General features: G+C 46.4%; 3 protein-coding genes across 8 annotated transcripts in view; 1 reads left to right on the forward strand and 2 right to left on the reverse strand.

Moving 5' to 3' along the window:
- The window catches only part of LOC134014849 (RNA binding protein fox-1 homolog 2-like), a 36,645-nt gene extending 34,437 nt beyond the window's left edge, over window positions 1–2,208 (forward strand). For all 5 annotated transcript variants that reach the window (XM_062454043.1, XM_062454035.1, XM_062454028.1 and 2 more), the window contains exon 12: window positions 1–2,208. This exon is cut by the window's left edge. The gene's annotated coding sequence lies outside the window, so the exon portion shown is untranslated.
- A 1,821-nt stretch (window positions 2,209–4,029) lies between these two features.
- LOC134014887 (G-protein coupled receptor family C group 5 member D) lies at window positions 4,030–9,169 on the reverse strand. Of its 2 annotated transcripts, none has more exons than XM_062454077.1 (5): window positions 8,905–9,169; window positions 6,780–7,832; window positions 6,152–6,390; window positions 5,616–5,671; window positions 4,030–4,996 (listed from the first exon to the last, which is right to left on the reverse strand). In XM_062454077.1, exons 2-5 carry the CDS (start codon window positions 7,724–7,726, stop codon window positions 4,898–4,900), a joined length of 1,341 nt encoding a protein of 446 aa, XP_062310061.1. In that variant the 5' UTR covers window positions 7,727–7,832; window positions 8,905–9,169; the 3' UTR covers window positions 4,030–4,897. The 2 variants fall into 2 exon arrangements, with proteins under 2 accessions (XP_062310061.1, XP_062310053.1); XM_062454069.1 differs by having other exon boundaries at window positions 5,616–5,674.
- A 1,635-nt stretch (window positions 9,170–10,804) lies between these two features.
- Window positions 10,805–14,507, reverse strand: LOC134014970 (retinal rod rhodopsin-sensitive cGMP 3',5'-cyclic phosphodiesterase subunit gamma-like). Its single transcript, XM_062454207.1, has 3 exons — window positions 14,361–14,507; window positions 12,158–12,318; window positions 10,805–11,863 (listed from the first exon to the last, which is right to left on the reverse strand). The coding sequence occupies exons 2-3, from the start codon at window positions 12,301–12,303 to the stop codon at window positions 11,746–11,748; spliced, it is 264 nt and encodes an 87-aa protein (XP_062310191.1). The 5' UTR covers window positions 12,304–12,318; window positions 14,361–14,507; the 3' UTR covers window positions 10,805–11,745.
- Window positions 14,508–22,738: the final 8,231 nt, after the last annotated feature.

Genomic DNA, 22,738 nt, shown 5'->3' on the forward strand with positions numbered 1-22,738 from the left:
TGAAGTGATTAAAACACACATGCACCTACACACTCTACCACAACTCTACACAAACTGATGAGCCGCTTCAAAACTCATGCTGCCCATGACAATGACCGGACTGGGCCGGGTAGTCATGACAACTATCCCCCCCCCCCCAAAAAAAAATATATATATATTTACAACCTCCCAGAACCACGTGTATCTTGATAGGAGCACTTCTCAGGGTTTGAAACATCAACCCGGATCTTTAGATTAGAAGAAACAAACACATTTCTATCACACATGAAAACCAACCACCGCCTTTTGCATCTTTTTGGTCTCACGTTTGATATTTTACTTTGAAGATGTGTCCAACATGGCTCTGCATAGCCTCCAGAATACACACAGCTTGAACTCTTGCTGACAAGACTGTGTTTCCTTTCCATCTCTCCACTCAAACTGCCAGTCACTGGTATTTGAGTCCTTTCCTCTGCGCTTTGTCAAGGGCCTGGAAGTGAAAGACAATGTATGAAAAAGCAGTCCTACCATGTTCTATATCTCCATATACTCTGAATTATGTTAATTATTGCTATTGTTTGTCTTTTGGTTCCAAAGATTCTCTTAAAGCACATTTTGTTTTTTTGGGGGGGGGCACACTTGTATTACACATTTTTATCATACTTTTTCAGATTTGTTGTTCTTGCTGTCATTTGAACTCTCTTTCTTAATTTCTTGTATTGCGGGATCTGAAAAGCTGATTATGTGATTATGTCAGTTGAACATGAACAGGACGCAAGCACACTTGCCCTATAAAAGGTGGTGGTTTGGGGGGGGGGGGTTGTGGGGTCCTGGAAGGGAACTGAGAACGACAGTCAAAGGGAACATTTTGGTGGGAATAGAACAACAGGCTGAATCTGACACTTAAGTACGTGCATCGAAAAAAAATAACGAAAATGACAAAATGTACGAAAACAAAGTGTCTAATGAAAATGAGTGAACAAGGGAATGAGAAGGAGGGCAGGGAAGAACCACATTCTGGCCCCGTTATTTTTAGTCGAATAGGAGCGAAGTGTTTTATGGAGTGATATTGCCCACCCGGAGACGGAGGAGGGGCAAGTGGAGAGCAGAGACTTGCCTGACTTCACCCGACATGTTTAGTAGGACCGCGTTGGGTGTTTTACTTCAGAAGACGGAAGGCTGGGTGGTCGAGGGGCTGCCGTTAGCATCCAGTATTTACGGGGAGGAAAATCACGATGAATATGGACGCTGATACACTTTCATTTGTCCCTAAGAGTATTATGAGCCGAAGTAATCAGTATGCATGTTTGTTTGTGTAGAGGACAGGTCTTGGAGAAGGCTTTTTTTATGTTAAAGTGCATGAAACAAAATCATTTTGCTGGAGAAGGAAGAGGTTATGTGACTGAACATTGCTGCGGGGTGCAAAGGGGATAATAATGAGCTAATAAATAATTATGATAATAATAAGGGTCCACTTGGTAGGTTGCAACAAAGTCTTGACTTCCTAGCTGCGGTGCCTGTCCGGTCCTCTGTTGTCAAGGCAACCGCTGGCGATCATATCTAGCTCTAAGTAACACTTTAGTTCAGGATGTTAAACCCCAGTAGTACCCCTCTAGTTGGAGGCCAGGGAATCAAAAAATGATTGCCCAATTAGAGCAGCCTAAGCTCCACCATGTGATCGGTCGGACCGTCGGATTGGTCCAGAGCGGGAAAATCCACCGTTGTTCCCCACAGGCTGCGCTGTAGCACAAAACGACGTCCCCATGGCAACGCAGAGGGCCACCGTTCTTGGCCTGGTGTCCCTGCCTACAGAATGGAAGGTTTCAATCCGCCCTGAGACTTTTACCCAGGGGCAGTCTGAGAGGTGGCATCGAGGACCTGACCCTGGGGCCTCCAGCCGTCCCATCCCCAGTCAACCTAGAAGGAGAGTTGTGTTTTTGTACAAGGACCTTTTATGTGTGTGGGGGGGGGGGGGGGGGTGGTTCTGCATGTGGATGTGATGACCTCACAAGTCTCATCACACCAAACTCATGTATACTCGTGATAATCTTTTTTTCCATGTTTTTTTGTTGTTTTTTTCCTCGATATAAAAGTGATTTGTGTATTGCTCAACATTATTTTCTTTTTTTAAACTTTTTTTTTTGTTGTGTTTTGGCCATCCTTCTGTCTGCCTTGCGTTTGCCTGTCTTTGTTATTATTGAATGTACATAATAAACTGTTTGGTTTTTATACATTGGTCTTTTCTTGTCTCAGCTCTGTACCCAGCTCATTCATGCTGCATGGATGGGAGTTATTGGATGCCTCTAGAGCTGTGTACGGTACCACTAGGCTGAGTCCTTATACTGCACAGGCCCAGGTTCAATTCCAGCGCGGTTCATTTCCTGCATGTCATTTCGTCTCTTTCTTTCTTGTCACTCTTTCACTGTCTCTATCAAATAGATAAAGCCCAAAAGTATGTTAAGGGCTTCAAAAGAAGAACCGTTTGTGTGGTGATCCGGTATGCCTCTTAATGTTACGGAAAAGTCATGAGGTCCGAGGTAAATTGCATTGAAGAATATTCCGGAATTTCACGTTCACGGTTTTTTTGAGGAAGCGTAGGGAATTATAACCTCTTCAGGACCTGTCATTGAACTCAGAGTTGAAACAGCATTAAACCCAACTCTATCAGCAAGCTTTTATGTCTATATTTATCCTTTTTTGAAATAGTTCTTGTAATAGAAGGAGCCTTGGGCAACATGCTTTTATGACGGTAGTTATTACTGGACAGCTCAGATAGCTAGGTGTCTGTCAGATAATGAGTCATTATCATTAGCATAATTATTGACCACGTGTAGAGCTAATTTTCCGTTCGGAGCCAACCTTCTCACTTCAGAGAAGGAATGGCTTGCATGTGAGATAAAGGCTCCTTAAGCCTGAGGTGGACTTGATTGCGTCGCCTAGACTACAGGAGTTCTGAAGTAGCGGCGACAGCCTCGGCATTGGTCAGGATTCATAAGCCCTTTCTGGGGGGGATTTCTGTTAAGTATTTTAGACTTAAATTTTGTTCGCCAGGAATGCTCCGTTAAACAGCTCCGTCTTCATGCCTCCCTAAATATTCGGTCGACATTGTTCCTATTTTTCTCTCCAGTGACTATCGGTAATTGACTCTAGAGTTAATGGGTTGAATGTGGCAGAATCTCATATCCCTACTAATTGCACAAATGCACAAGAGGCCAATCGGCACTTTAATAACGTGCACTTCCAAAGTAATTGGTGTGGGACTAATTGAGAAAATAGATTGACGGCGGTTTGGTGAGTGAACAGAGAAGATTGAATTTGCGAGGCGGTATGACCTAACAGGCTCAACGGGACAGAAGAGATGCGTTATGTGTGACGTCCACAGAAGGAGATTTATAGAACGTTGTTGATGTGCCGAAGAGGGGCAGCATGCTTACAGTCAACAGATGTAGTCAACACAGTGTACTCCGTTTGGCTGTTCCCATCAGAAGAGCTGTGACTAGCGACAGCTGGAGGGAAATTCATAGGGTACTGATGCCTTATGGCATGTCAAAACTGTTTGTATTTACTTCATCCGACCCAAGGGCTCTCAACAGTGTACAGCTCAACTGGCTTCCAATTGTAGACTACGGTGCAACGCATGTTGTCTTTAATGCTCTCTTGGCTTTCTCAACTTTTACTTTGGACATTACTCAACGTCACCACCTAGTGAGGAACATACAACATTACAACACTGTCTGACTCCCCATCAAGCTCGTCGAGTAAAACTGTGATAGACCTTTACAAAGATACAATTGAACCATTTATTTGACTTCCAACCTCAAAAATGTACATTATATTCTCTCTTCAAAATTGTATTTATAAAATGGATGCAAAAATATATTAATTCCTTGTTGTACCTTTCCTCAGGACGTTAGTGACTAATGGCAGGAAAATGCAATGATGCTGCCAAATCTCCCTCCCCCCCTCTCTCCCTCCCCCCCTCTCCTCTACCTCTCCCCCACTCCTCCCCCTCTCCTCTACCTCTTCCTCCTTCTCTCCCTCCCCCCTCTGTTCCCCCCTCCCTTCTTCTCTCCTTCATCCACCCTTCACACATGCCTCTTCCTATCCCAACAGTTTGGCACCTTCAGAGTGGCAGCTTCTCACCCTTAACAGCCCTCAGAGGTTTGTGTTCTCTCTCTCTCTCTCTGTCTGTGTCTCTCTGTCTATCTCTCTCGCTCTCTCTCTGTCTGTGTCTCTCTGTCTGTCTCTCGCTCTCTCTCTCGCTCTCTCTGTCTCTCTCTGTCTGTGTCTCTCTGTCTGTCTGTCTCTGTCTCTCTCTGTCTGTGTCTCTCTGTCTGTCTCTGTCTCTCTGTGTCTCTCTGTCGGTGTCTCTCTGTCTGTGTCTCTCTGTCTGTCTCTCTCTGTCTGTGTCTCTCTGTCTGTCTCTTTCTGTCTGTGTTTCTCTCTGTCTCTCTCTGCTTCTATCTCTCTCTCTGCCTCTCTCTCTCTTACTTTCACTCTCTTTGACACTACCCCCCTCCCCCTTCTTTTCTCTCACAGCAGTATGCTGCACGCAAACCCCTGTCACAATCACTCACATCCACTAAGTGCTTCCCTGTCCAAACCTTGTCTGAGCAACGACGCCCCCTCTTAATCAATCTAGCCCTGTCAGTGTTATACTCTCACTGCTAAAATCCCATACAGGAAAAAGACAGGTTGCAAAACAGCTTCTTATATTTACATTTTTACAAAACTATTTATCTGCAGCTGGGCTTCAAAATGTCATTTTTTTGGTTGGTAGCTACGTGATGCATGGGGTTGGATTGAACTGTGTGTGTGTGTGTGTGTGTGTGTGTGTGCGTGTGTGTGTGTGTGTGTGTGTGTGTGTATCGTGCGTTGGTCTGTGAGTGTCTGAGCTGGCATGAAAATCAGTGTGATGTTAATCAGAGAGGGAGTGTCCATAGTACTCGTCGTAGGGCTCGCTGGTGATCGTGGTCTGGGGGCGAGGGATGGTGTAATCTTTGTCCGGGTCAATCTCCTGAAACACACACACAATATTAAGCACATTACACACATTAAGCACATTAGGCATACCGGAAACACACGCACACACACAGTACATACACACACACACATGTGAAGCACATACTATTTCCAACATCAAATGGTATTATTTGATAAATGTTTTTGTTCATATATTATTTGGAATATATTATATATGAATATGTTATTTCATTTTTGGACCTAATCATTGCCTTTCATAATAAAAGTTGTCCAGTTTAATACACTTTTTGTACAGTTGCCGACTGCTATAATCTATCCAAATCATAGTCTGTACAGATCACATACTGTAATCCTGTCACCCACCTCATTTTCAGTAACAACCGACACATTCCAAGTTTGGACCTGAGACCTGAGATATCGGGGTCAGACGACTGAGCGGTTAGGGAATCAGGCTACCAATCAGAAGGTTGCCGGTTCGATTCCCAGCCGTTCCAAATGACGTTGTGTCCCTGGGCAACGCACTTCACCCTACTTGCCTCGGGGGAATGTCCCTGCACTTACTGTAAGTCGCTCTGGATAGCGCGTCTGCTAACTAAATGTAAATTACAAACCCTGCATCTATTCCTAATCCCAAGGATGTCCGTCATACTCACTGTCATGGAGAAGCCGGACTCGTAGGGAGATTTCAGCGCCGGCTCCTGTCTCCTCCCTGCTGGAAGGAAGCACAAGGCTTTACCGGCTCCTACTCAACACACAGCAGGCCTGTGAAAACCTGACAGGGTCATCGTTCTCATCTAATATGTAGACATCTTTGCTGTGACATGTAGCAATAGGAGCTGAGGTTCTGACGGAGTGCCGATCTTGACGAGCTATATCAGGGTTTTTTTCTTCTTTGTGGGTTCATGCCAGATAAAAGGAATGTGACCTTGTCAGCCCTGGTCTGCGGGTCTCTGTTCATGTGACCTTGAATCTCATAGACAGTTCCCTGTCTTCTCTCTTCCTTAGTCCTCTAGTGTCCACACAGTTAATCTCTCTCTCTCTCCCCTCTCTCTCTCGCTCTCGCTCTCTCTCTCTCCCCCTCTCTCGCTCGCTCTCTTTCTCGCTCGCTCTCTCTTTCTTTCTCACACACACTCTGTCTCTCTCTCTCTCTGTTCTTTCTCATGCAAACCCCATTCCCTGCGTCACTCACCTTTCCTGTCGGCACCATCATTCTCAAAGCTGCCGTTGTCCCTCCCCTCCTTCTGGACCTTCGGGCACCTGGGAAACTCGACCGTCGGGCTGGCCCACCCGCCGAAGTCCGGGGTGGCCTCCCTGGAGTGCCCAGCCCCCCTGCACAGGCAGGCTATCTGGGCCAGCCCGTGGCCCAGCAGCAGGACCCAGCCGTTGGCCACCAGGGCGACACTCAAGACCGGGTCGTCCCACCGGGGCCTGGGGGCCATGAGAGCCAGGGATCAGACAATGCGGACATGTTCTACCGTACACCGTGGATTCATTCCACTGTCCAAGTTTGTGTCCTAGTTTCACACAATATTCAAACGACAACGATGTTTGAATACTGTTAATGTTGTGTTATGTTACCTAACCCCCCCCCCCCCTCCAAATCTACGCCCTTGCCTCTGAAACATGGTAACTTTTTTGTTGGTGCAGTTAAGCTACCAAAATAGGTAGACTAGTAGCCTTGAAGCAGAAATAGGCAATGCCAACCATTTTAAATGGTACATTATATGTAAAAATGCCACTTAAAAAAGTGACTAGTTACTTTTAAACACTAGCTAATGAACTGGACCAATCAACAGCAACAACGTAAGCATCCCTACCTGCGGCCCATCTCGGGGTTGCCCCGGGTGAGCAGCCCCACCCACACCACCCAGATGGCGACGGAGAGCAGCAGGGTGAGGCAGAGCATCGTGGCCTGGGTCTGGCCCCGCTTCTGGCCTCCGCCCGTGTAGCTGTAACTGTAGGTCAGGCAGGACCTGCACAGGTTCCTTAGCGACACCACCAGCGCGGCGGCGAGGAGACAGAACACGTAGACGAGCAGCATCACAAACTCCCCCTGGCTGTACTCGCACGGACGCTCGTCCCGCACCAGCACGATGATCAGCCACTCCGTCGCCACAATCACCTGGACCAGGAACAGGCACAGGGCCAGGCAGGGCTCGCCCCTCCCCCTCGCCAGGCCGAAGCCCAGCAACGCCAGGCCCCTCGCCAGCAGGCACGAGAACGCCAGGGCGAACACCACCCCGAACAGGAAGAGGCGCGTGGGGCACGTCTGCGAGGTGAGGCGGATGACGAAGGCGAAGGTGAGGGCGAAGAGGGCGGCGGTGGACAGGAGGAAGAGCGACATGGACGCCACGGCGCCCCCGATGCCCCTGGGGCGTCGCCGGGACGACACGCACACCCAGAGGGTCCAAAAAAGCAAGCCAATCAGGAGGCAGGAGCTCACCACGAAGCCTAGCGTCGCCAGACTCTCCACCACGATGCCCCATGCCGCCCGCCTATCACACAGGTACCAGTACATCGGCTCCAGCCCTGCTCCACACCCCAGTGGCTCCTGGGAAGTGGAGTTTGAGGAAGTGTTGGTCTGGGGGGAGGAGCTACTAGGAGTAGCTGTACTGGTAGAGTTTGTTGTGTCAGTGTTATTAAGGGTGGTGTTAGATGCCAGTATGGTCTGACTAGGAGGGGGGAGGCAGAGGAAGAGGAGGAAGAGCAGGCCGAGGTAAGGGTTTGTCTGGAACTGAGAGCCCATCCTGGTGTTAATCCACATGTCCTCTGGTACTTCCTGGTCGGTCCTTTCTCTCGCCCGTCCTGATTGGGCAGTTGATTCCTCTCTGTTTCGGAGGTCTTGTCAGTCTCGGCTGTGTGGTGTTCACCTGAGGACACCAAAGAGACTCGATACAATGGAACAACAAACTGCAGGAGCGTGTGTGTGTGTGTGTGCGCGTGCGTGCGTGCAAACAAGTGTGCACTTGTGATCGAGAGGCACAGAGAGAGTGAGGCAAACAGAGAAAAAGAGAGAGAGAGAGAGAGAGAGAGAGAGAGAGAAAGAGAGAGAGAGAGAGAGAGAGAGAGAGAGAAAGAGAGAGAGGGAGGGAGAGAGAGAGCAGACATGCCAGGACAAAGAGAAAGATTTGTGTGTGAGGCAATAAACACAATTATCAGGAGGTACAGGCAGGTGAATCAAGACAGTTTGAGACACTGTCTCTGTCTGCTAGACAGTGAGAAATAGGGAGAGAGAGAGAGAGAGAGAGAGAGAGAGAGAGAGAGAGAGAGAGAGAGAGAGAGAGAAAGAGAGAGAAAGAGGAAAAAAGAGTGCATGATCTCTCTGTGTGTCAGAGGAGGAAAGAAACAGGGATTGACTCGGACAGAAAAAGACATGAAAGCAGGGAGAGGGAGAGGAAGGGAGAAGAGAGAGAGAAAAACGAGAGAGAGCCCTGCGAGATCAACTTTACTGATAGCTGATTGTCACTTCCTCCAGAATATAACAGTGGCCTTGTTTTAGAGGCAGAGATTCAGAGATGACATTTAATATGCTTATCACTGGGTAAATACACCTCATCACGTCTCCCATGCTTTAACCCCTTAATGTTTGAACTTTAGCCTGGAGATTAGAGACACAAAAAGTCACCAAAACCCCTCCTTCGTTTCTCTCACACACATCCACAGTACTTTATCGTTGATGATGCTAGTGTGAAGGTGAGCAGATTTTAAAGTACATTATGAAACACGATTGATGTTGAGCAACACATGTACTCAAAAATTTGTTTTTCAGGGCTTACTGATTGTCACCGATATCATGAGAACTTAGCAAAAGTTGAAATACCAGTTTCAATATTTCAACTTCATTCTTGTCTGGCGATAAAACAAAGTTTTAAACATTAGTGTAAATAATGTCAAACAAATTCCTCAAAACAATGTTTCGTTCAGGACCAACCCTGGACTCACCTGCTGTCTGAAGCTATAAGTGGATCCAACTCTATGATGCCAGGTCTTCTGTCCTCTCTCCTAACTTGGGAAGTTTGACTTTGGAAAACTTTAGACATACGCTTTTAGACGAAGCATCAACACCCAGTCATATCTGTGCATGACTCCAAGTTCAAGGATGTGACCCGATCCCGTCAGCCTGGTTCAGTGGAAAGGAGGGAGATGAGGAAGGAGAGAAAAAGAGAGAGGGAGTGCGAGAGAAAGAACAAATGAGTTTGAAAAGGAAATATTGTTTTCACTTCAGATTTACATCGACAGGTAAGTCCTCCTCTTCCTTCCTGCTCCCTCTCTCTCCTCCTCTCTCTCTCTCTCTCTCTCTCTCTCTCTCTCTCTCTCTCTCTCTCTCTCTCTCTCTCTCTCTCTCTCTCCTCCTCTCTCTCTCTCTCTCTCTCTCTCTCTCTCTCTCTCTCTCTCTCTCTCTCTCTCTCTCTCTCCTCCTCTCCTCTCTCTCTCCTCTCGCTCGCTCTCTCTCTCCTCTCTCTCTCCTCTCCCTCCCTCTCTCTTTCTCTCCTTTTTCTCTCCCTTTCCCGTTCTCTCTTTCCATCCCTACCTTCCAAAACAGCAACTTAGAGGTGCGGTTCAAACATCTGCAGGCAAAAGAACAGGTACTGACACATACACACACAGTTCTCAAAACACACACTCTCCCCACATGAGAGAGTCATGAAAATGACTGTTCCTGTGATACATCAAAGGTTTCTGGGGGTGATCTATTAATGTTGAATTGACAACGTTAAGTTGTGTGTATTTTGAAGTTTAGGAAACCTCATTGGAGTGCCTGTCACGTGCCCAGGTCTTTATCAATGTATATCAGGTCATCAAAACAAGAGGTTGCTAGGCTACAGAGCGCGAGGTGAGGAGGAAGGGATGAAGGGAGAGGGGAGGAGGTAAAAGTGTTGATGACTCAGCTTTGCTCCCTGTTGGGGCAGGAACCTAGGGTGTTCCATAGGAAGCCAACGTAGATCGCTGATTAACACACACTTTGATTTCATGATCGGTTCCGTTATTGATTCCGTTCGAAAGACGACAGAAAAATCCTCAACAGAATAGGAAAACGTACCTCGAGTGAGGATTGGCTGGCAAACTCGTCCAATCTTGCAGGCTGGAGGGCTTCCCGACTGTCCCACAGGCCTCTGCACACGCAGCGCACACACGCTACACGCACTCTGAAGAGCGTTGTTGAGGCGTGTGGAGAATTGCATCAGTCACAGAGAATGTCTTTGCCCCAGTCCCAGCTGAGGGGCCCAGACTCAAGTCTGTACAGGCCAGGCTTGACAGGGTGTGTTTGGGCTGGGAAGGGGGGGAGGGCAGGACGGAGAGAGTCGGTGTTGTAACCTGCGATCAAACGGAGACAGGTTTGGATCATGTGCTCGTCCAGGGCGATGTGCTTCCCCAGGACAGGTGTCGGGCCGTGGGACCCAAAGGAAAGTCGGTGTACAGGATCAAACATAGAACATGTTCTGAAGTTCACACAAAGATTGACCTTAGATCAAAGGGCAGGTGTGTGTGGGTATGGTGCGCTGATGTGTAGCTGAACTATTCCCATGATGTCATAGTCTTCTTACCAAATATGCAGGTCTGGTTTGTCATTGTAGGGAGTTTGTGTTGTGTAACGGTGGCTGTTGTTAGGTGGAGAGCAGTCTGAACTTGTGTTGAGTCACGGTTGTTTGAGACAAAACCATAGAAACCCATGTCAAAATGTTTTTGATTTGTGGAAGAAAATGTTCAGCTTCCCTTTGTCTGAATGCAGTATGCAAATGTCCATGTGCCAGCGTCAGCAAACCTGGTGATCATACCTGGATTTAAATAACACAACATTTTGAGGACATTTTTTATGAAAGTAAAAGCAAGGACACCTCAGTTTACTGAAAATAGAAACTTTTATTGAGTCTATCAGAGACATACACGTACGCCCTCAGTGATGTGAGTGTGTCTGTGTGTGCGACACATCGTGTATGCCTCTCCGGTCAACCGTGTGGTCTAGGTGTGGGTGGGCGAGCGAGCTAGGTGAGACCAGGGCGAGGAGAGAGAGGGGGGGGATAGTGGGATAGGAGAGGGCACACCTCCACCAGAATGAGCTAAAGCATCGTAGTTTCGGTCATCTCAACATATCACACGCCCTCTTTGCTGGTGATGTCCATTCAGAGTCCTGGGTGGCCGGAGGTGGCGCACCATTGGTCAATGGTGAGGTAAATAACACAATGCCAAGAAAAAAAAAAAATGAAAGCCAAACGGGAGGGAAGGTGTAAAAAAGGAGTGTGAAGGAGAGGAAGACAGAAAATGGAGGAGAAAAGCAAGAACAACGCAAACAAACCGGTCATATTTACAATACCATGGACGACAGCAAGCAAGCACAAGCTAGTGTTTTTGCTCAAGTCGGTCACTGGGTGAGGAAGGGAGGGCAAGAGAAGGAGGGAAGGAAGATAAGAGAGGGGGCCCTGAGGTAGGCTATTGTAGAGAGGGTCAGGGGAAGTGAACAGAAGGAGGGGCTTTGTCTCCACGACTCCACGTATAGTCATATATACTGTAAACAGTAGTATTATATAATAATAATAACAAATAACAGTCTTTAAGTATGGCTTCTGCCCACCACGGGGTCTAGTCCCCTCGGGCGGCCCGGCGCAGCCACGGCGGACGACCACCCGGTGAAGAGACGACAGCAGGGTGGGGGGGGATCCTTCCAGAGGGCGCGTCGGTCAGAGCAGGAGTACGAGGAGGAGACGTCAGGTGAGGGAGAGAAGGAAGAGAGGGACGAAGGGAGGCAGGAAGGAGGGATGGATGGAGGGAGGGAAGGCAGGAGGCTTAGATGATGCCGTATTTGGCCAGGTCGCTGAGCTCCATGTCTCCGAAGGCCTCCCAGGGGCAGACCACGGTGATGTCTGTGCCGAGACCCTCCATGCCAGGGATGTCGTCACCAAAACTGAGGGACAGCTGGAGCATCAGTGTCTGACAGACGCTTTATCTCATTCATTCACACGACTTGTTTTCCATTTATACAACAACAACAAAAAGTCGATTGTTGGAGTTGTGATAATTACATGTAAGATGCTCTCATAATGAACGGATGTGTGTTTCTGTGGTGCAATGTGCCGACTAAATGTTTTTTGGTGTGTGTGTGTGTGTGCTTTGAAAGAGACAGGTGTGTGTGTGTGTGTGTGTGTGTGTGTGTGTGTGCGTGTGTGTGTGTGTGTGCTGGGATAAAGACAAGTCTCACCCTTTCTGGCCAGGCTTGGGGGCCTTGCTCTTGAAGGTACGGGTCTGCCTCTGCTTGAACTTGGGGGGCCCCTTCTTGGGCGTGGTGGGGCCGGTGGTGGCGCTGCCTGCTGCCAGGGCACTTCCTGCTGGGGGGGCGGCGTTCATCTCTGCTGGATTAGGCTGCGGGGAGAAAGAGGGGGAGAAAGAGAGAGACGGAGAGAACGAGAGAGAGAGAGGCAGTCGTTAGAGAAGCAGCTGGACTGTGGTTGCGTTCTAGTGGGGTCGGTGGTCTAGCAATCCCCTGGTCTATGTTCTACTCTTTGTCTTTGATCTGAACTCTTTCATCTTTGTCGTTTTAGGCTAGTTTTGTTTTCCTCCTCTGCCTCTCTCTCTCCCTCCATTCCCTCCCTCTCTCTCTGCTGCCCTCTGGCTGTTAATCTCTGCTTTGTACCCTGGCTTCCTCTGGACACAAGGGGGGTAATCTGTAATAAAAGAGATTAGGCAGATTAGGCAAAACCATCGGATTATCACTAATCCCCTTTAGCACCCAGTTGGATTAATTGCCCTTCTTAAGGAGTAGAGGTGTCCTTTTGTGTTCTACTGCTTTTCTGTGATGAACTTTAAAAAGGAAACCACATTTGAAAGAAGACCCTTTTTTCTAAAAAAAGATATTTACAAACTGCTGTCTGTTCATAATGTGGAAAGCGCATTTGTGTTATTGCTGTTGTTTTTTAAATTCAGGAGTCATTATTCATCTGGCCTTTTAGAAAAGATAATGATTTACAAATCGCCATACGATTTAGGATTCCAGCTATGCAATAACTTTTTAAGATTCCAGTTATATTAACAGCCACACGCTGATCATACATTTGTTTCCAGAAGGTTGGAGGCGATTGGCTCGTGGCGTGGCCAGTAAGAGTTCACTCCCTGAGCGGTTTGCTCGCTAACAAGATTGATCAGAGAGCATGTCTGTCAGGGTATTGGGGACAGCATGAGTGGGCGATGGTATCAGCGCCTCAGACTGGTTGTGGGGCTAAGCAACAGTTAGCCTCTGTCCCTATTCCCCCTAATCTCTTTAGGCAGTATCCTAGCTAATCCTCCTCCCCCAACCCCCCCCCCCCCCCCCCCTTCACCCAACCCTCTGACACTGCTAAGCCTGTTGGAGGAATAAGCTGGATGACGGACACTTTAGTGGGCCTGTGCCTTCTGAGGTCACGTAGGCTACACCTGGGTTCAATCCCTAGATCTGCAAGTCAAGGGGATGGGTTAAAAATGGCTGCCTGATGGGATTTGACAGACGTCAGAGTGCTCGGAGGTCAGTGAAGCTGCTTAGAGCGACGCTGAAGAGGATGTGCCTGCCGAGGTCTTAACCATCTGGATGGTTTGATCCTGAGCCAGTCCTTATTGGCTGAGAACCCTCTGTCTGTTGATGTTTTGAACATCTTGACATGATAGATATGCACGTTAGCGCTATGGGATATCTGCATTCACTCAAATTTGCCATTGTGTTTGTTATTTAGTAGGTAGTTCACCCCTCGTCCTTATGGATAACCATGTAGATAGCTTGCGCCTCTCTTTCATGATGGCAGACAAGTTAGAAGCTTAGAAGCTCTAGAAGCTTCTCAGGTGAGAGGCCAATAAAAGAAATGACAACCGCTGGAAACCAAAACCATACAATCTCCATTCATACTCAGATCACAAGATGACAGTCTGTGATGCACTGAATTATGACACCCAGATACACCTGCCTCTACGTGGACTAGATATTCAGAAAAGCGCTACAGTCCTCCACACAATCGATCCATTGTATCGCTATCTTGACTCGAATCGAAATAGTTCAACTCCAAGCTCCATTAGAACCAACCTCTAGCTCAGCGAGTTGGCTACAAAAAAAGAAAGACACAGAAATAGGCCACCAGTACTAAGATAAGGTTTGTTCTTCATTTGCATTTCCAATCTTTCACATAAGATTTAGATATCTGTCATTCACATCATTACTTCCTCTAACCTACCACTTCCCTTCACAGCCATACAGGGCTACCATAACACACGCTCTTGTGTGCAGCGCCCGTAGAAATACAACACACCTTTCTGCAGTGGTATAATTCGCCAGTAACTGTATTAGAGGTAAGCATTGTCAAGGCAGGTACACTGTCTGTGTGTCAGTGGCTTGTTGTACAGGCGTCTCTGTGTTTGTGAGGTGAGTGAGGATGTGGTCTCACCTGAGAGGGTCACAGAGGATCTGAAGAGCTTCTGTCTCTCCTAAAAGCCAGTCCGCTGAGTCTAGTAAGTGAGCAGAATAAGGATTAACGGCCCAGACTTGATTTATATACCTCTCTCCTAATCCCACCGTCTTCTCTTTTCCAGTCACATGCTCATTCCAGAAAGGTCCGCCAGTCCCTTAGGCCCCTCCCCCTCATCACCCATCCATCCCTCCCTCCCTCCCTCCCTCCACCCTCATTCTCTTACTCCTATCCTTCATATTGTCCTCTTCCTCCCTGCCCCCTTCCCTCCCTTGCACATTGTCCTTACTGTACCCCTCTCTTCTCCCTCCCATGGGGAAGGTAAAGGGGGTGAGTTTGACTCAGTAGCAGGGAGGAGGGAGGTACATTTACATTTAGCCATTTAGCAGACGCTCTTATCCAGAGCGACTTACAGTAAGTACAGGGACATTCCCCCCGAGGCAAGTTGGGTGAAGTGCCTTGCCCAAGGACACAACGTACTTTTTCACGGCCGGGAATCGAACCGGCAGCCTTCTGATTACTAGCCCGATTCCCTAACCGCTCAGCCACCTGACTCCACCAGGTAGGAGGGAGAGGTCAGTCAGAGTGTTTTTTAATGGTCTCATCCTATTAAGCTCCGGCACGCCTGCATTTAGCCCTGTACACAGTGGGCATGGCGGGCGGACTGACATTTGTTCTGTCCGAAGACGCTCCTCCTCCCCCATGTAAGCTACCGTTAGCATGAGCCAACACAGTTCCAACCTGAATTCTCTTTGGGGCTTCTAAGGTGACATGCTCACACACAACGTATCATTGTCACACAACAGGTGCACTGCCAGTATAGCTTGTCAAAGCTGCTGTAGAGGACAGTAGTCATTTAGTTTGTTTTATGGTTATTCTCAGCGACGACGGACAACTATTACGATAAACAAGCAAACATGAACACGGTAATATTGTGGAAGTAAAAATATGTAGGCTCCAAAGAATTTCTAGAAGTTTCCAGTCGTCACGTGTGTTTGGTGACGATGACAAAGTTTTGATTTTGCCTACTCAAAACAGATACCTCAATGTTTTTATTTCCCGTAAGAATTTTTTTTTGAATTTGACATTCAGACACCGTATTTACAGATGTAACAATGAGGGTTTCAGATTGTGCATAGTCATCACGTAAGGCAAGGAGGGGTTCGGCAGCAGTAGACCAGCATGGAGTTCTGATGCACCACAGCCCTGCTGGTATCCCTGGTACAGGGCCGTGTTCTGATGAACACTGACGGCTCTAACTAACAACAAGATGTTGTTGCTGTTTCTTTAATTCCTTAAGCACTTGGTTAATACACACGGTGAGAGGAGAACATTAGAGTGGAAATGACGTGTCAGGAGATGCGTGGTGAAGCACATCACAATCACAGGAAGGCCTCGCAACCAATGAAATGCTGACGTGTAAAGGTTGGCATGAAGGGAAGACCTAAATCAAGAACTCTTTTCACCTGCTGGATCAGTGGTTGGGCTGAGAAAAGAAAAGATCTTAATAAATCGAGTCTATTCTAGTCTGTTCTGTTTTAATGTAGTCCACTCTGTTCAATGTAATTCTACCATCTTCTGATCTCTGTTCTAGTGTAAGCAGGACTCAGACAGGTAAGCTTTTACAAGACTCTTGTGAAAAAAATAAGAGACCACTGGAACTTTTTCTTTCCATTTGAGTGAGGAACAGAAGGGTAAAAAGGCCACTGCAAATTCTACCTTTCTGTTCATCTCTCAAAATGGTCCTTCTCAACTTTTTTAAAAAGGAAAGAAAAAGTTCCAATGGTCTCTTATTTTTTTTCCAGAGCTGTATAAGTTCAACATTCATGTAATAATAATGTGTTTATAAATATTATATAACTATTATATAAATATATGCTTCTGTATATTTTGGCAAAAAAAGAATATCAACATCATACTTTACGTGCACCTTTTCAAATAAGGTGTCACTTATGGATCATGACTTTGCTGATGAAGCTTCTAGAAGCCCTTTCAGTGCAGCATCTCAATATAGTCAAGGATTTTTCAGAGGATGGCTTGGTAGTCCACCTTGCTCCTTGTATTCATACTTCTACATCATTCAGACATGCTGGAAACTGAGAAATTTACAGGAACTTCATAAACATCATATCATGATGATCACGTCTGTGAGTCACAACCAGTTCTCCAGGGGGTTACGGTTGAAAGAGCCATTAGTACAGGTGACCAACTATAAGTGACCCATCAACATGAGCTGAGATCACACACAGTCTGGGTCTGGGCGGAGCCTGTGTTTGGGACAACAGAACACAACCCTTCAGATACCTACAGTAACCCTGGATGTCTGGGAGTAATCTGGTAACCATGGATATGAGAGGTTAAGATTTGGCTGACACAGAAGTTAGGGATTATAGAATGCGGTCATCTTTGGTCTTTGGGGTCAAGGAAGTTTCTTGAAGTCCGACCTGAAATGGAGGACAGAGATAGCAAGCTTCTCACCTCACAATTTAGATTGAAACCAGATTATGCACAGACCCTTTTTAGGTTTGGGAAACGGACACGCAAACATGCAACGTAGATCATTCACTGTTATTACATTGCAATGCATCACAGTTTCAATTGCTCCATTTCAATTTTGAAATAGTCTCCAACCTTCTCGACTTCTCAACCATCATATTATCTGGGGGCTTTTCAGTGTTCCCATGTGACTTCCATCAACAGGTGCCCTGTGTCGAGCTGGCTGTCTTGGTGTCCGTGGAGCTGTGCTGAAGCCTTGTGAGAGATTACAGGGATGTTACAGTAAGCACGGCTGATTAAATGAACGTTCTTATTCAGGAGTTTCCATCTCGCTGGAGGCTTCAGTGCACAGGTGGGCCTCGTTTGATACTCTGAGCAGATCCCCCTTGTACACAGGGTTAAGTTATAGGTCAATGTTTCCAAGTTTTAAAGCCCACAGCCCCATCCTATTCTGTGTGCATACTTAGGGTTATTGCTTCCTACTCAGCTTACTCCAGGCTTACCTACATGACATACCTACACCACCCATTAGTATGCTTGAAAAACTCACTGTTTTACGTGAGTGCATGCGGGAGAATGTGTTTATGTACATTTACATTTAGTCATTTAGCAGACGCTCTTATCCAGAGCGACATCATTTGGCACGGCCGGGAATCGAACTGGCAACCTTCAGATTACTAGACCGATTCCCTAACCGCTCAGCCACCTGACTCCTTACGTCATGGCCTACAGGTCATGGCCTACATGGGGAGAACATTTTGAACCCATCCTGTAAAAAAAACACACGGGAGGAATCCAGAATGCCATATTTTTAAGGTAGGTTCACATGTAAGGAATTTGCCATGTGTGACCTCAGACAGCCAATGAAAGCAACATGAATCGTCTTCCATTTTGGGACCCGGTGTGTGTTCAGTGGGTGGGGGTGAGCGTTGTGGCTGGCTTTCTCCTTCTCTGACATGTTAAGTACAGTGCATCCATACACTTGACGTGTAGGACCCGCATAGAGCACCAGTGTATGTCTTCGTCTGTAAACATCTGAGATGAGAGGGGGATGAATCTCACAGACAGAACACACACTCTCTATTTGAGATTGAAAAACCAACAGGCTAGATTATGAATGCAGTTACACACGTGCCCTGAATTAAGTGAGGCTCTGAAAGAAGAAATACAAATGTTTTCATTCAACTTCACTTATTTCAGACGGCGGTTGTCTTCTTCTGCCAGAAATGTTCTCAGTACTCTTCAAGGTCCTCAGAGTGTTACTTGGGTGGAGGTGAGGGTCTCTTCTCAGAGTGTTACTTGGGTGGAGGTGAGGGTCTCTTCTCAGAGTGTTACTTGGGTGGAGGTGAGGTCTCTTCTCAGAGTGTGACTTGGGTGGAGGTCAGGGTCTCTTCTCAGAGTGTTACTCGGGTGGAGGTGAGGTCTCTTCTCAGAGTGTTACTTGGGTGGAGGTGAGGTCTCTTCTCAGAGTGTGACTTGGGTGGAGGTCAGGGTCTCTTCTCAGAGTGTTACTCGGGTGGAGGTGAGGTCTCTTCTCAGTGTTACTTGGGTGGAGGTGAGGTCTCTTCTCAGAGTGTTACTTGGGTGGAGGTGAGGTCTCTTCTCAGAGTGTTACTTGGGTGGAGGTGAGGTCTCTTCTCAGAGTGTTACTTGGGTGGAGGTGAGGTCTCTTCTCAGAGTGTTACTTGGGTGGAGGTGAGGGTCTTTTCTCAGAGTGTTACTTGGGTGGAGGTGAGGTCTCTTCAGTTTGTGATTGTTCTTAAATGTTTCTAATATTTCAATACTCCAGCAGTACATGGTCAATCGATTGCTAACTGATTTAAACAAACATTTTCATACAAGGCAGCATATAAACTTTGGTTGAAGTTGGCATTTGTCAAATCTGTGATAATGGAAATGTGTGACATGTTCATGACAGGCTCTTCTGATGACTCATGTACACCCACATGACCTGTGGTGTTGCTATGGTGTTGCTATGCTGGGCCAGACTGTCTGGTATCGCAGGTGTCATCTCTGGGTATCCCGACCCCTAAACACACACGTGGACATTCTGGGCTGGTCGGCCAATAACTGCTGTTGTGGTACGTGTGTGGGCTACATGGAGAGCCCAAGCACATTACACATACACACACACACACACATATGCAGATCAGCCTAGTTCTTGTTGACACAGTCAATCAGCTGGTTTGACACCCCCTGAAATAGCAGATGAACACTGATACATTAGCAGGAATAGGACAGAGAGAGAAGGTGGGAGGGAGAAATCTATGAGCACTTTTATTTGCAAAGGACAACTTTCAGTCAAATATGTCCAGTAAGTCCTTACTCTTATAGTGTGCCTTGTGCACGTTACATAATAGTTTTAAATCCTTCTCAGCCCAAGGAAATTAAAGTTCCTCCCTGAAAAAGATGTACAGTGTGTACATTGTAAACCATGTCAATGATTCAGTTTTACAGTCTTCATGAAATTCAAATTCACTGTTCGAAAAGCTGTTGAATTGAGCTGTATTAATCAAAGGGAGGTTTTGACAGTACATTCTGATTGTGATTTAATAGCAGTCTGTGTTGTTCTGATGACACTGTTGTTAGCTGTTAAAGAGATGAAACAATGCTCTCCATCCTTCTAGGGGATTCTGACAGGGATCAAGGGCTATTCTTGGACAGGTGAAAGCACTCACAAAGAGCCAAAGGTTAGCAAATGCTATCAAGAAAGGATCAACCAGGACATGAAAACACGTACTTTTCTCTGCCTATTCTATATTACATTATTCTCTTAAGAAAATAACAAAGACACAGTTAAACAGATAAAATGTGTTTGTAGAAAGCAATCAAAACTCAATTTAGAATATATATTTACGGTGCGAAAAAATCCTAATTATAAATCAACCAATCAGTTCAACAGTGGCAAACATGAAAGTGAATTTTGGTGCATTTCGTGGTCACATAACCCTTATCTAATATATGTTGACCCAGTCCTAAGGAAAATTAGATTGACCCGAATCTGATTGTATAGGCTTACCAACCCAGGATGACGCTAGTCAGATCAGTAAACATTTTATCTGAGGTAACTTTCAGACTGTCATTCATGTTCATGAGTGAATGCTATTGCAAACCCAACAGGATATTAAGAGGAGAAAGTTGTACACAGTTTGGTTTGCACTAGTCCTTGAAGTTTCATTTATCGTTTTACCTTGAATGACTTTTAAAACCTCAACATAACTTAATCTATAAATTGTAGTTCAGAACATAAGAGAATCCCACACAACAGACTACTAGATTCATGAGACTAGATACGAGACACTAGAATCTTCCGTCTTCATTTGTCTCAGCACTTTGTGTAACTTTACTGGATGACAATGGGATGTGTCTGTGTTGTTCAGTTTTCATTGGCTCAGTGGGGATGCCTTGAAAGCCCCTTCTGTCAACGGTACATTAGTAACTTAAGGAAAACAGGCCCGCAACATTAAAGGTTCAGTCCTCAGCAGCTAACAGCAGTGCTCCGAAACGCTCTCTGGCTGTTTCTCTGCTCTTGTGTAATAGCAGAGCAGTAATCTGATATCCAATTGTGTCTGTACATCCATGTGAAGGCCTGACAAAGAGCTTTTGCTTGCTTTATAAATACACCAGGATTCCCAGAACCAGCACTGAAGAGAGTCTCCTCAATCTCGTTAGCTCTCATCCAGCATCCGAACAACGTGAGCTTGTTTAACCCTTGTGCTGCCTTCGGGTCACATGACTCAAAGGTTCATAACGAACCATCGTTGTGTTTACCCAATTTTACCCAATACAAAAACAAATAAAAATAATTTTCTTTTAACCTTCGCAATGTGGGGGGTCTGAGACAGCCCACCGGTTAAAAGAAAATGCTTCACTTTGTTTTTGTATGCGGTAAAGTTGTCACAATACAACGGTGGGTCACAATGACTGATGGGTCAGAATGACCCGAAGATAACACAAGGGATAAAGGCTAGCTATGTCCCTGCGTGTGTGTGTTTGTGTGAGTGTGTGTGTGTGAGTGTGTGTGTGTGTGTGTGAGTGTGTGTGTGAGTGAGTGTGTGTGTGAGTCAGTGAAAGAGAAAGCCAGCTACATGTTTACAGTTTAAGACCTGGCAGTGCCTGCTGTGTGGATTACCTGTGCCCATTTAGATTCGTTGTTGTTTATTGTTAAATACCTCCACAGACAGGCAATGCATGTTTTTTTGTAGGTATTAAAGTAGCTTTGAAATGCTGTAACTCAGTGTTGTTTTGTATAGTTAGGCTAACAGAACCCATCAAGCATTTCAAACTGAGGACTCCACATTAAGATTCAGGTTTGGCTGTAACACCCTGTGAGATTAATCTTCAATCCGACCTTGGCTTTGATGCAAGACGTGAATTCTGGGTGGGTAGAAGGAGACAAGAAGTGAGAAAGAGAGAGGTGGGGTGTTCAAATAAAAGACTTGAAAGGGAACGCCGAAAAACAGATAGAAGGAGGCAGATCTCTCTAGGATGCAGTGGACACAAACACGAGACAGGAGAAACAGATCAGGGTGTGACAAGTAGCCTTGTTTGCTGAGGTTGAAAGCATGTAAAACATCAGGGTATGTTGATGCAGGTGACAGTCATCCAGAGAGTTCTATGAGCTGAAGATCAAAAGGAGAAACACAGTGTTTGGCTGAGGTGGACGAAGGACGGAGAAAAGACTGGAAAGGTAGAGAGAGAAGAAAACTGAGAAAACGTGTGTGTGTGTGTGAGAGAGAGAGAGAGAGAGAGAGAGAGAGAGAGAGAGAGAGAGAGAGAGAGAGAGAGAGAGAGAGAGAGAGAGAGAGAGAGAGAGAGAGACACAAGAGGAAAAAGATGGATGGGTAGGAGAAGTGGGGATAAGAGCAAGTAGGAATTGTAATGGTGGATTTAAGGCTTTGCCTGCCAGGGTATTAAAGAAAGACCCTTATTAGATTGGAGCCGTTGTTTCTCTTTTAGCCAGGAAGCTAATTGGATGTGACCAAACCAGGGCCTGACGACACTCCAGACTGGAACTCAGGTCGTAGGGATGACGCTCACAACAGGCTGATGACGACAACACACCCAAAATATCACACACACACACACTTTAGACTGACACCAAAGAGACTTGGTCCACAAGAGGCCTCTTGTGTGAAGGTGTGTGTATGAAGGTGTGTGTGGACAGGTGTGTGTGTGGATAGGTGGGTGGGTGGATGGAGTAGTTGGTCCTTAAGTGAATTTCCTCCTTCGAAAATGGCACCAACTATATAAGGTGGTAGTAACCGGTATGTCGTTTATTGGCTGTACCTAATGATACCGGCCAATAGAACAAAGGAAAGGTGACAGAAAGAAAAGAGAGCAAAGAGGATGAAGAGGCACGGAGAAACCCACAGGAAGACAGAACGAGAAAGAGAAGGGAGAGAGAGAGAAAAAAAGCAACGAGAATGAAAGAAAGAGTAACACGAGTGTGCTGCCCAAAGCCTTTGATTTGATTTGATTCACCATTTTTCTGCGTCACACATGGTCTCCAGCCATTACCTACCGGTGGCCCGGCGGCGCTCCCCTGCAGTTTCTCTCTGACAGAACTGCACGCGTCCACGTCTCTGGTACTCGGTGATGAGAGCAAGAACACATTTGTATTCAACCAGCAAACTCCAGGTCGCCCAGCATTTTGAATACATTAAATATCAATTGTTAAAAGCTATATAAGGACAGAGAGAGAGAGAGAGAGAGAGAGAGAGAGAGAGAGAGAGAGAGAGAGAGAGAGAGAGAGAGAGAGAGAGAGAGAGAGGAGAGAGAGAGAGAGAGAGAGAGAGAGAGAGAGAGAGAGAGAGAGAGAGAGAGAGAGAGAGAGAGGAGAGAGAGAGAGAGAGAGAGAG

The sequence above is a fragment of the Osmerus eperlanus genome, chromosome 2 (assembly GCF_963692335.1).
Source record: "Osmerus eperlanus chromosome 2, fOsmEpe2.1, whole genome shotgun sequence".
Classification (NCBI taxonomy): domain Eukaryota; kingdom Metazoa; phylum Chordata; class Actinopteri; order Osmeriformes; family Osmeridae; genus Osmerus; species Osmerus eperlanus.

What these genes read in the sequence shown, in the direction of transcription:
- LOC134014970 (XM_062454207.1), bottom strand. Translation starts at nt 12,303, where the DNA reads ATGAACGCCGCCCCCCCAGCAGGAAGTGCCCTGGCAGCAGGCAGCGCC. An exon ending in CCCAAGCCTGGCCAGAAAGG is followed by an intron (nt 11,864 to 12,157) that starts GTGAGACTTGTC and finishes GCTGTCCCTCAG; the next exon opens with TTTTGGTGACGACATCCCTG.
- LOC134014887 (XM_062454069.1), bottom strand. Translation starts at nt 7,726, where the DNA reads ATGTGGATTAACACCAGGATGGGCTCTCAGTTCCAGACAAACCCTTAC. An exon ending in TGATGGTGCCGACAGGAAAG is followed by an intron (nt 5,675 to 6,151) that starts GTGAGTGACGCA and finishes GCTTCCTTCCAG; the next exon opens with CAGGGAGGAGACAGGAGCCG. An exon ending in AGTCCGGCTTCTCCATGACA is followed by an intron (nt 4,997 to 5,615) that starts GTGAGTATGACG and finishes TGTGTGTTTCAG; the next exon opens with GAGATTGACCCGGACAAAGA.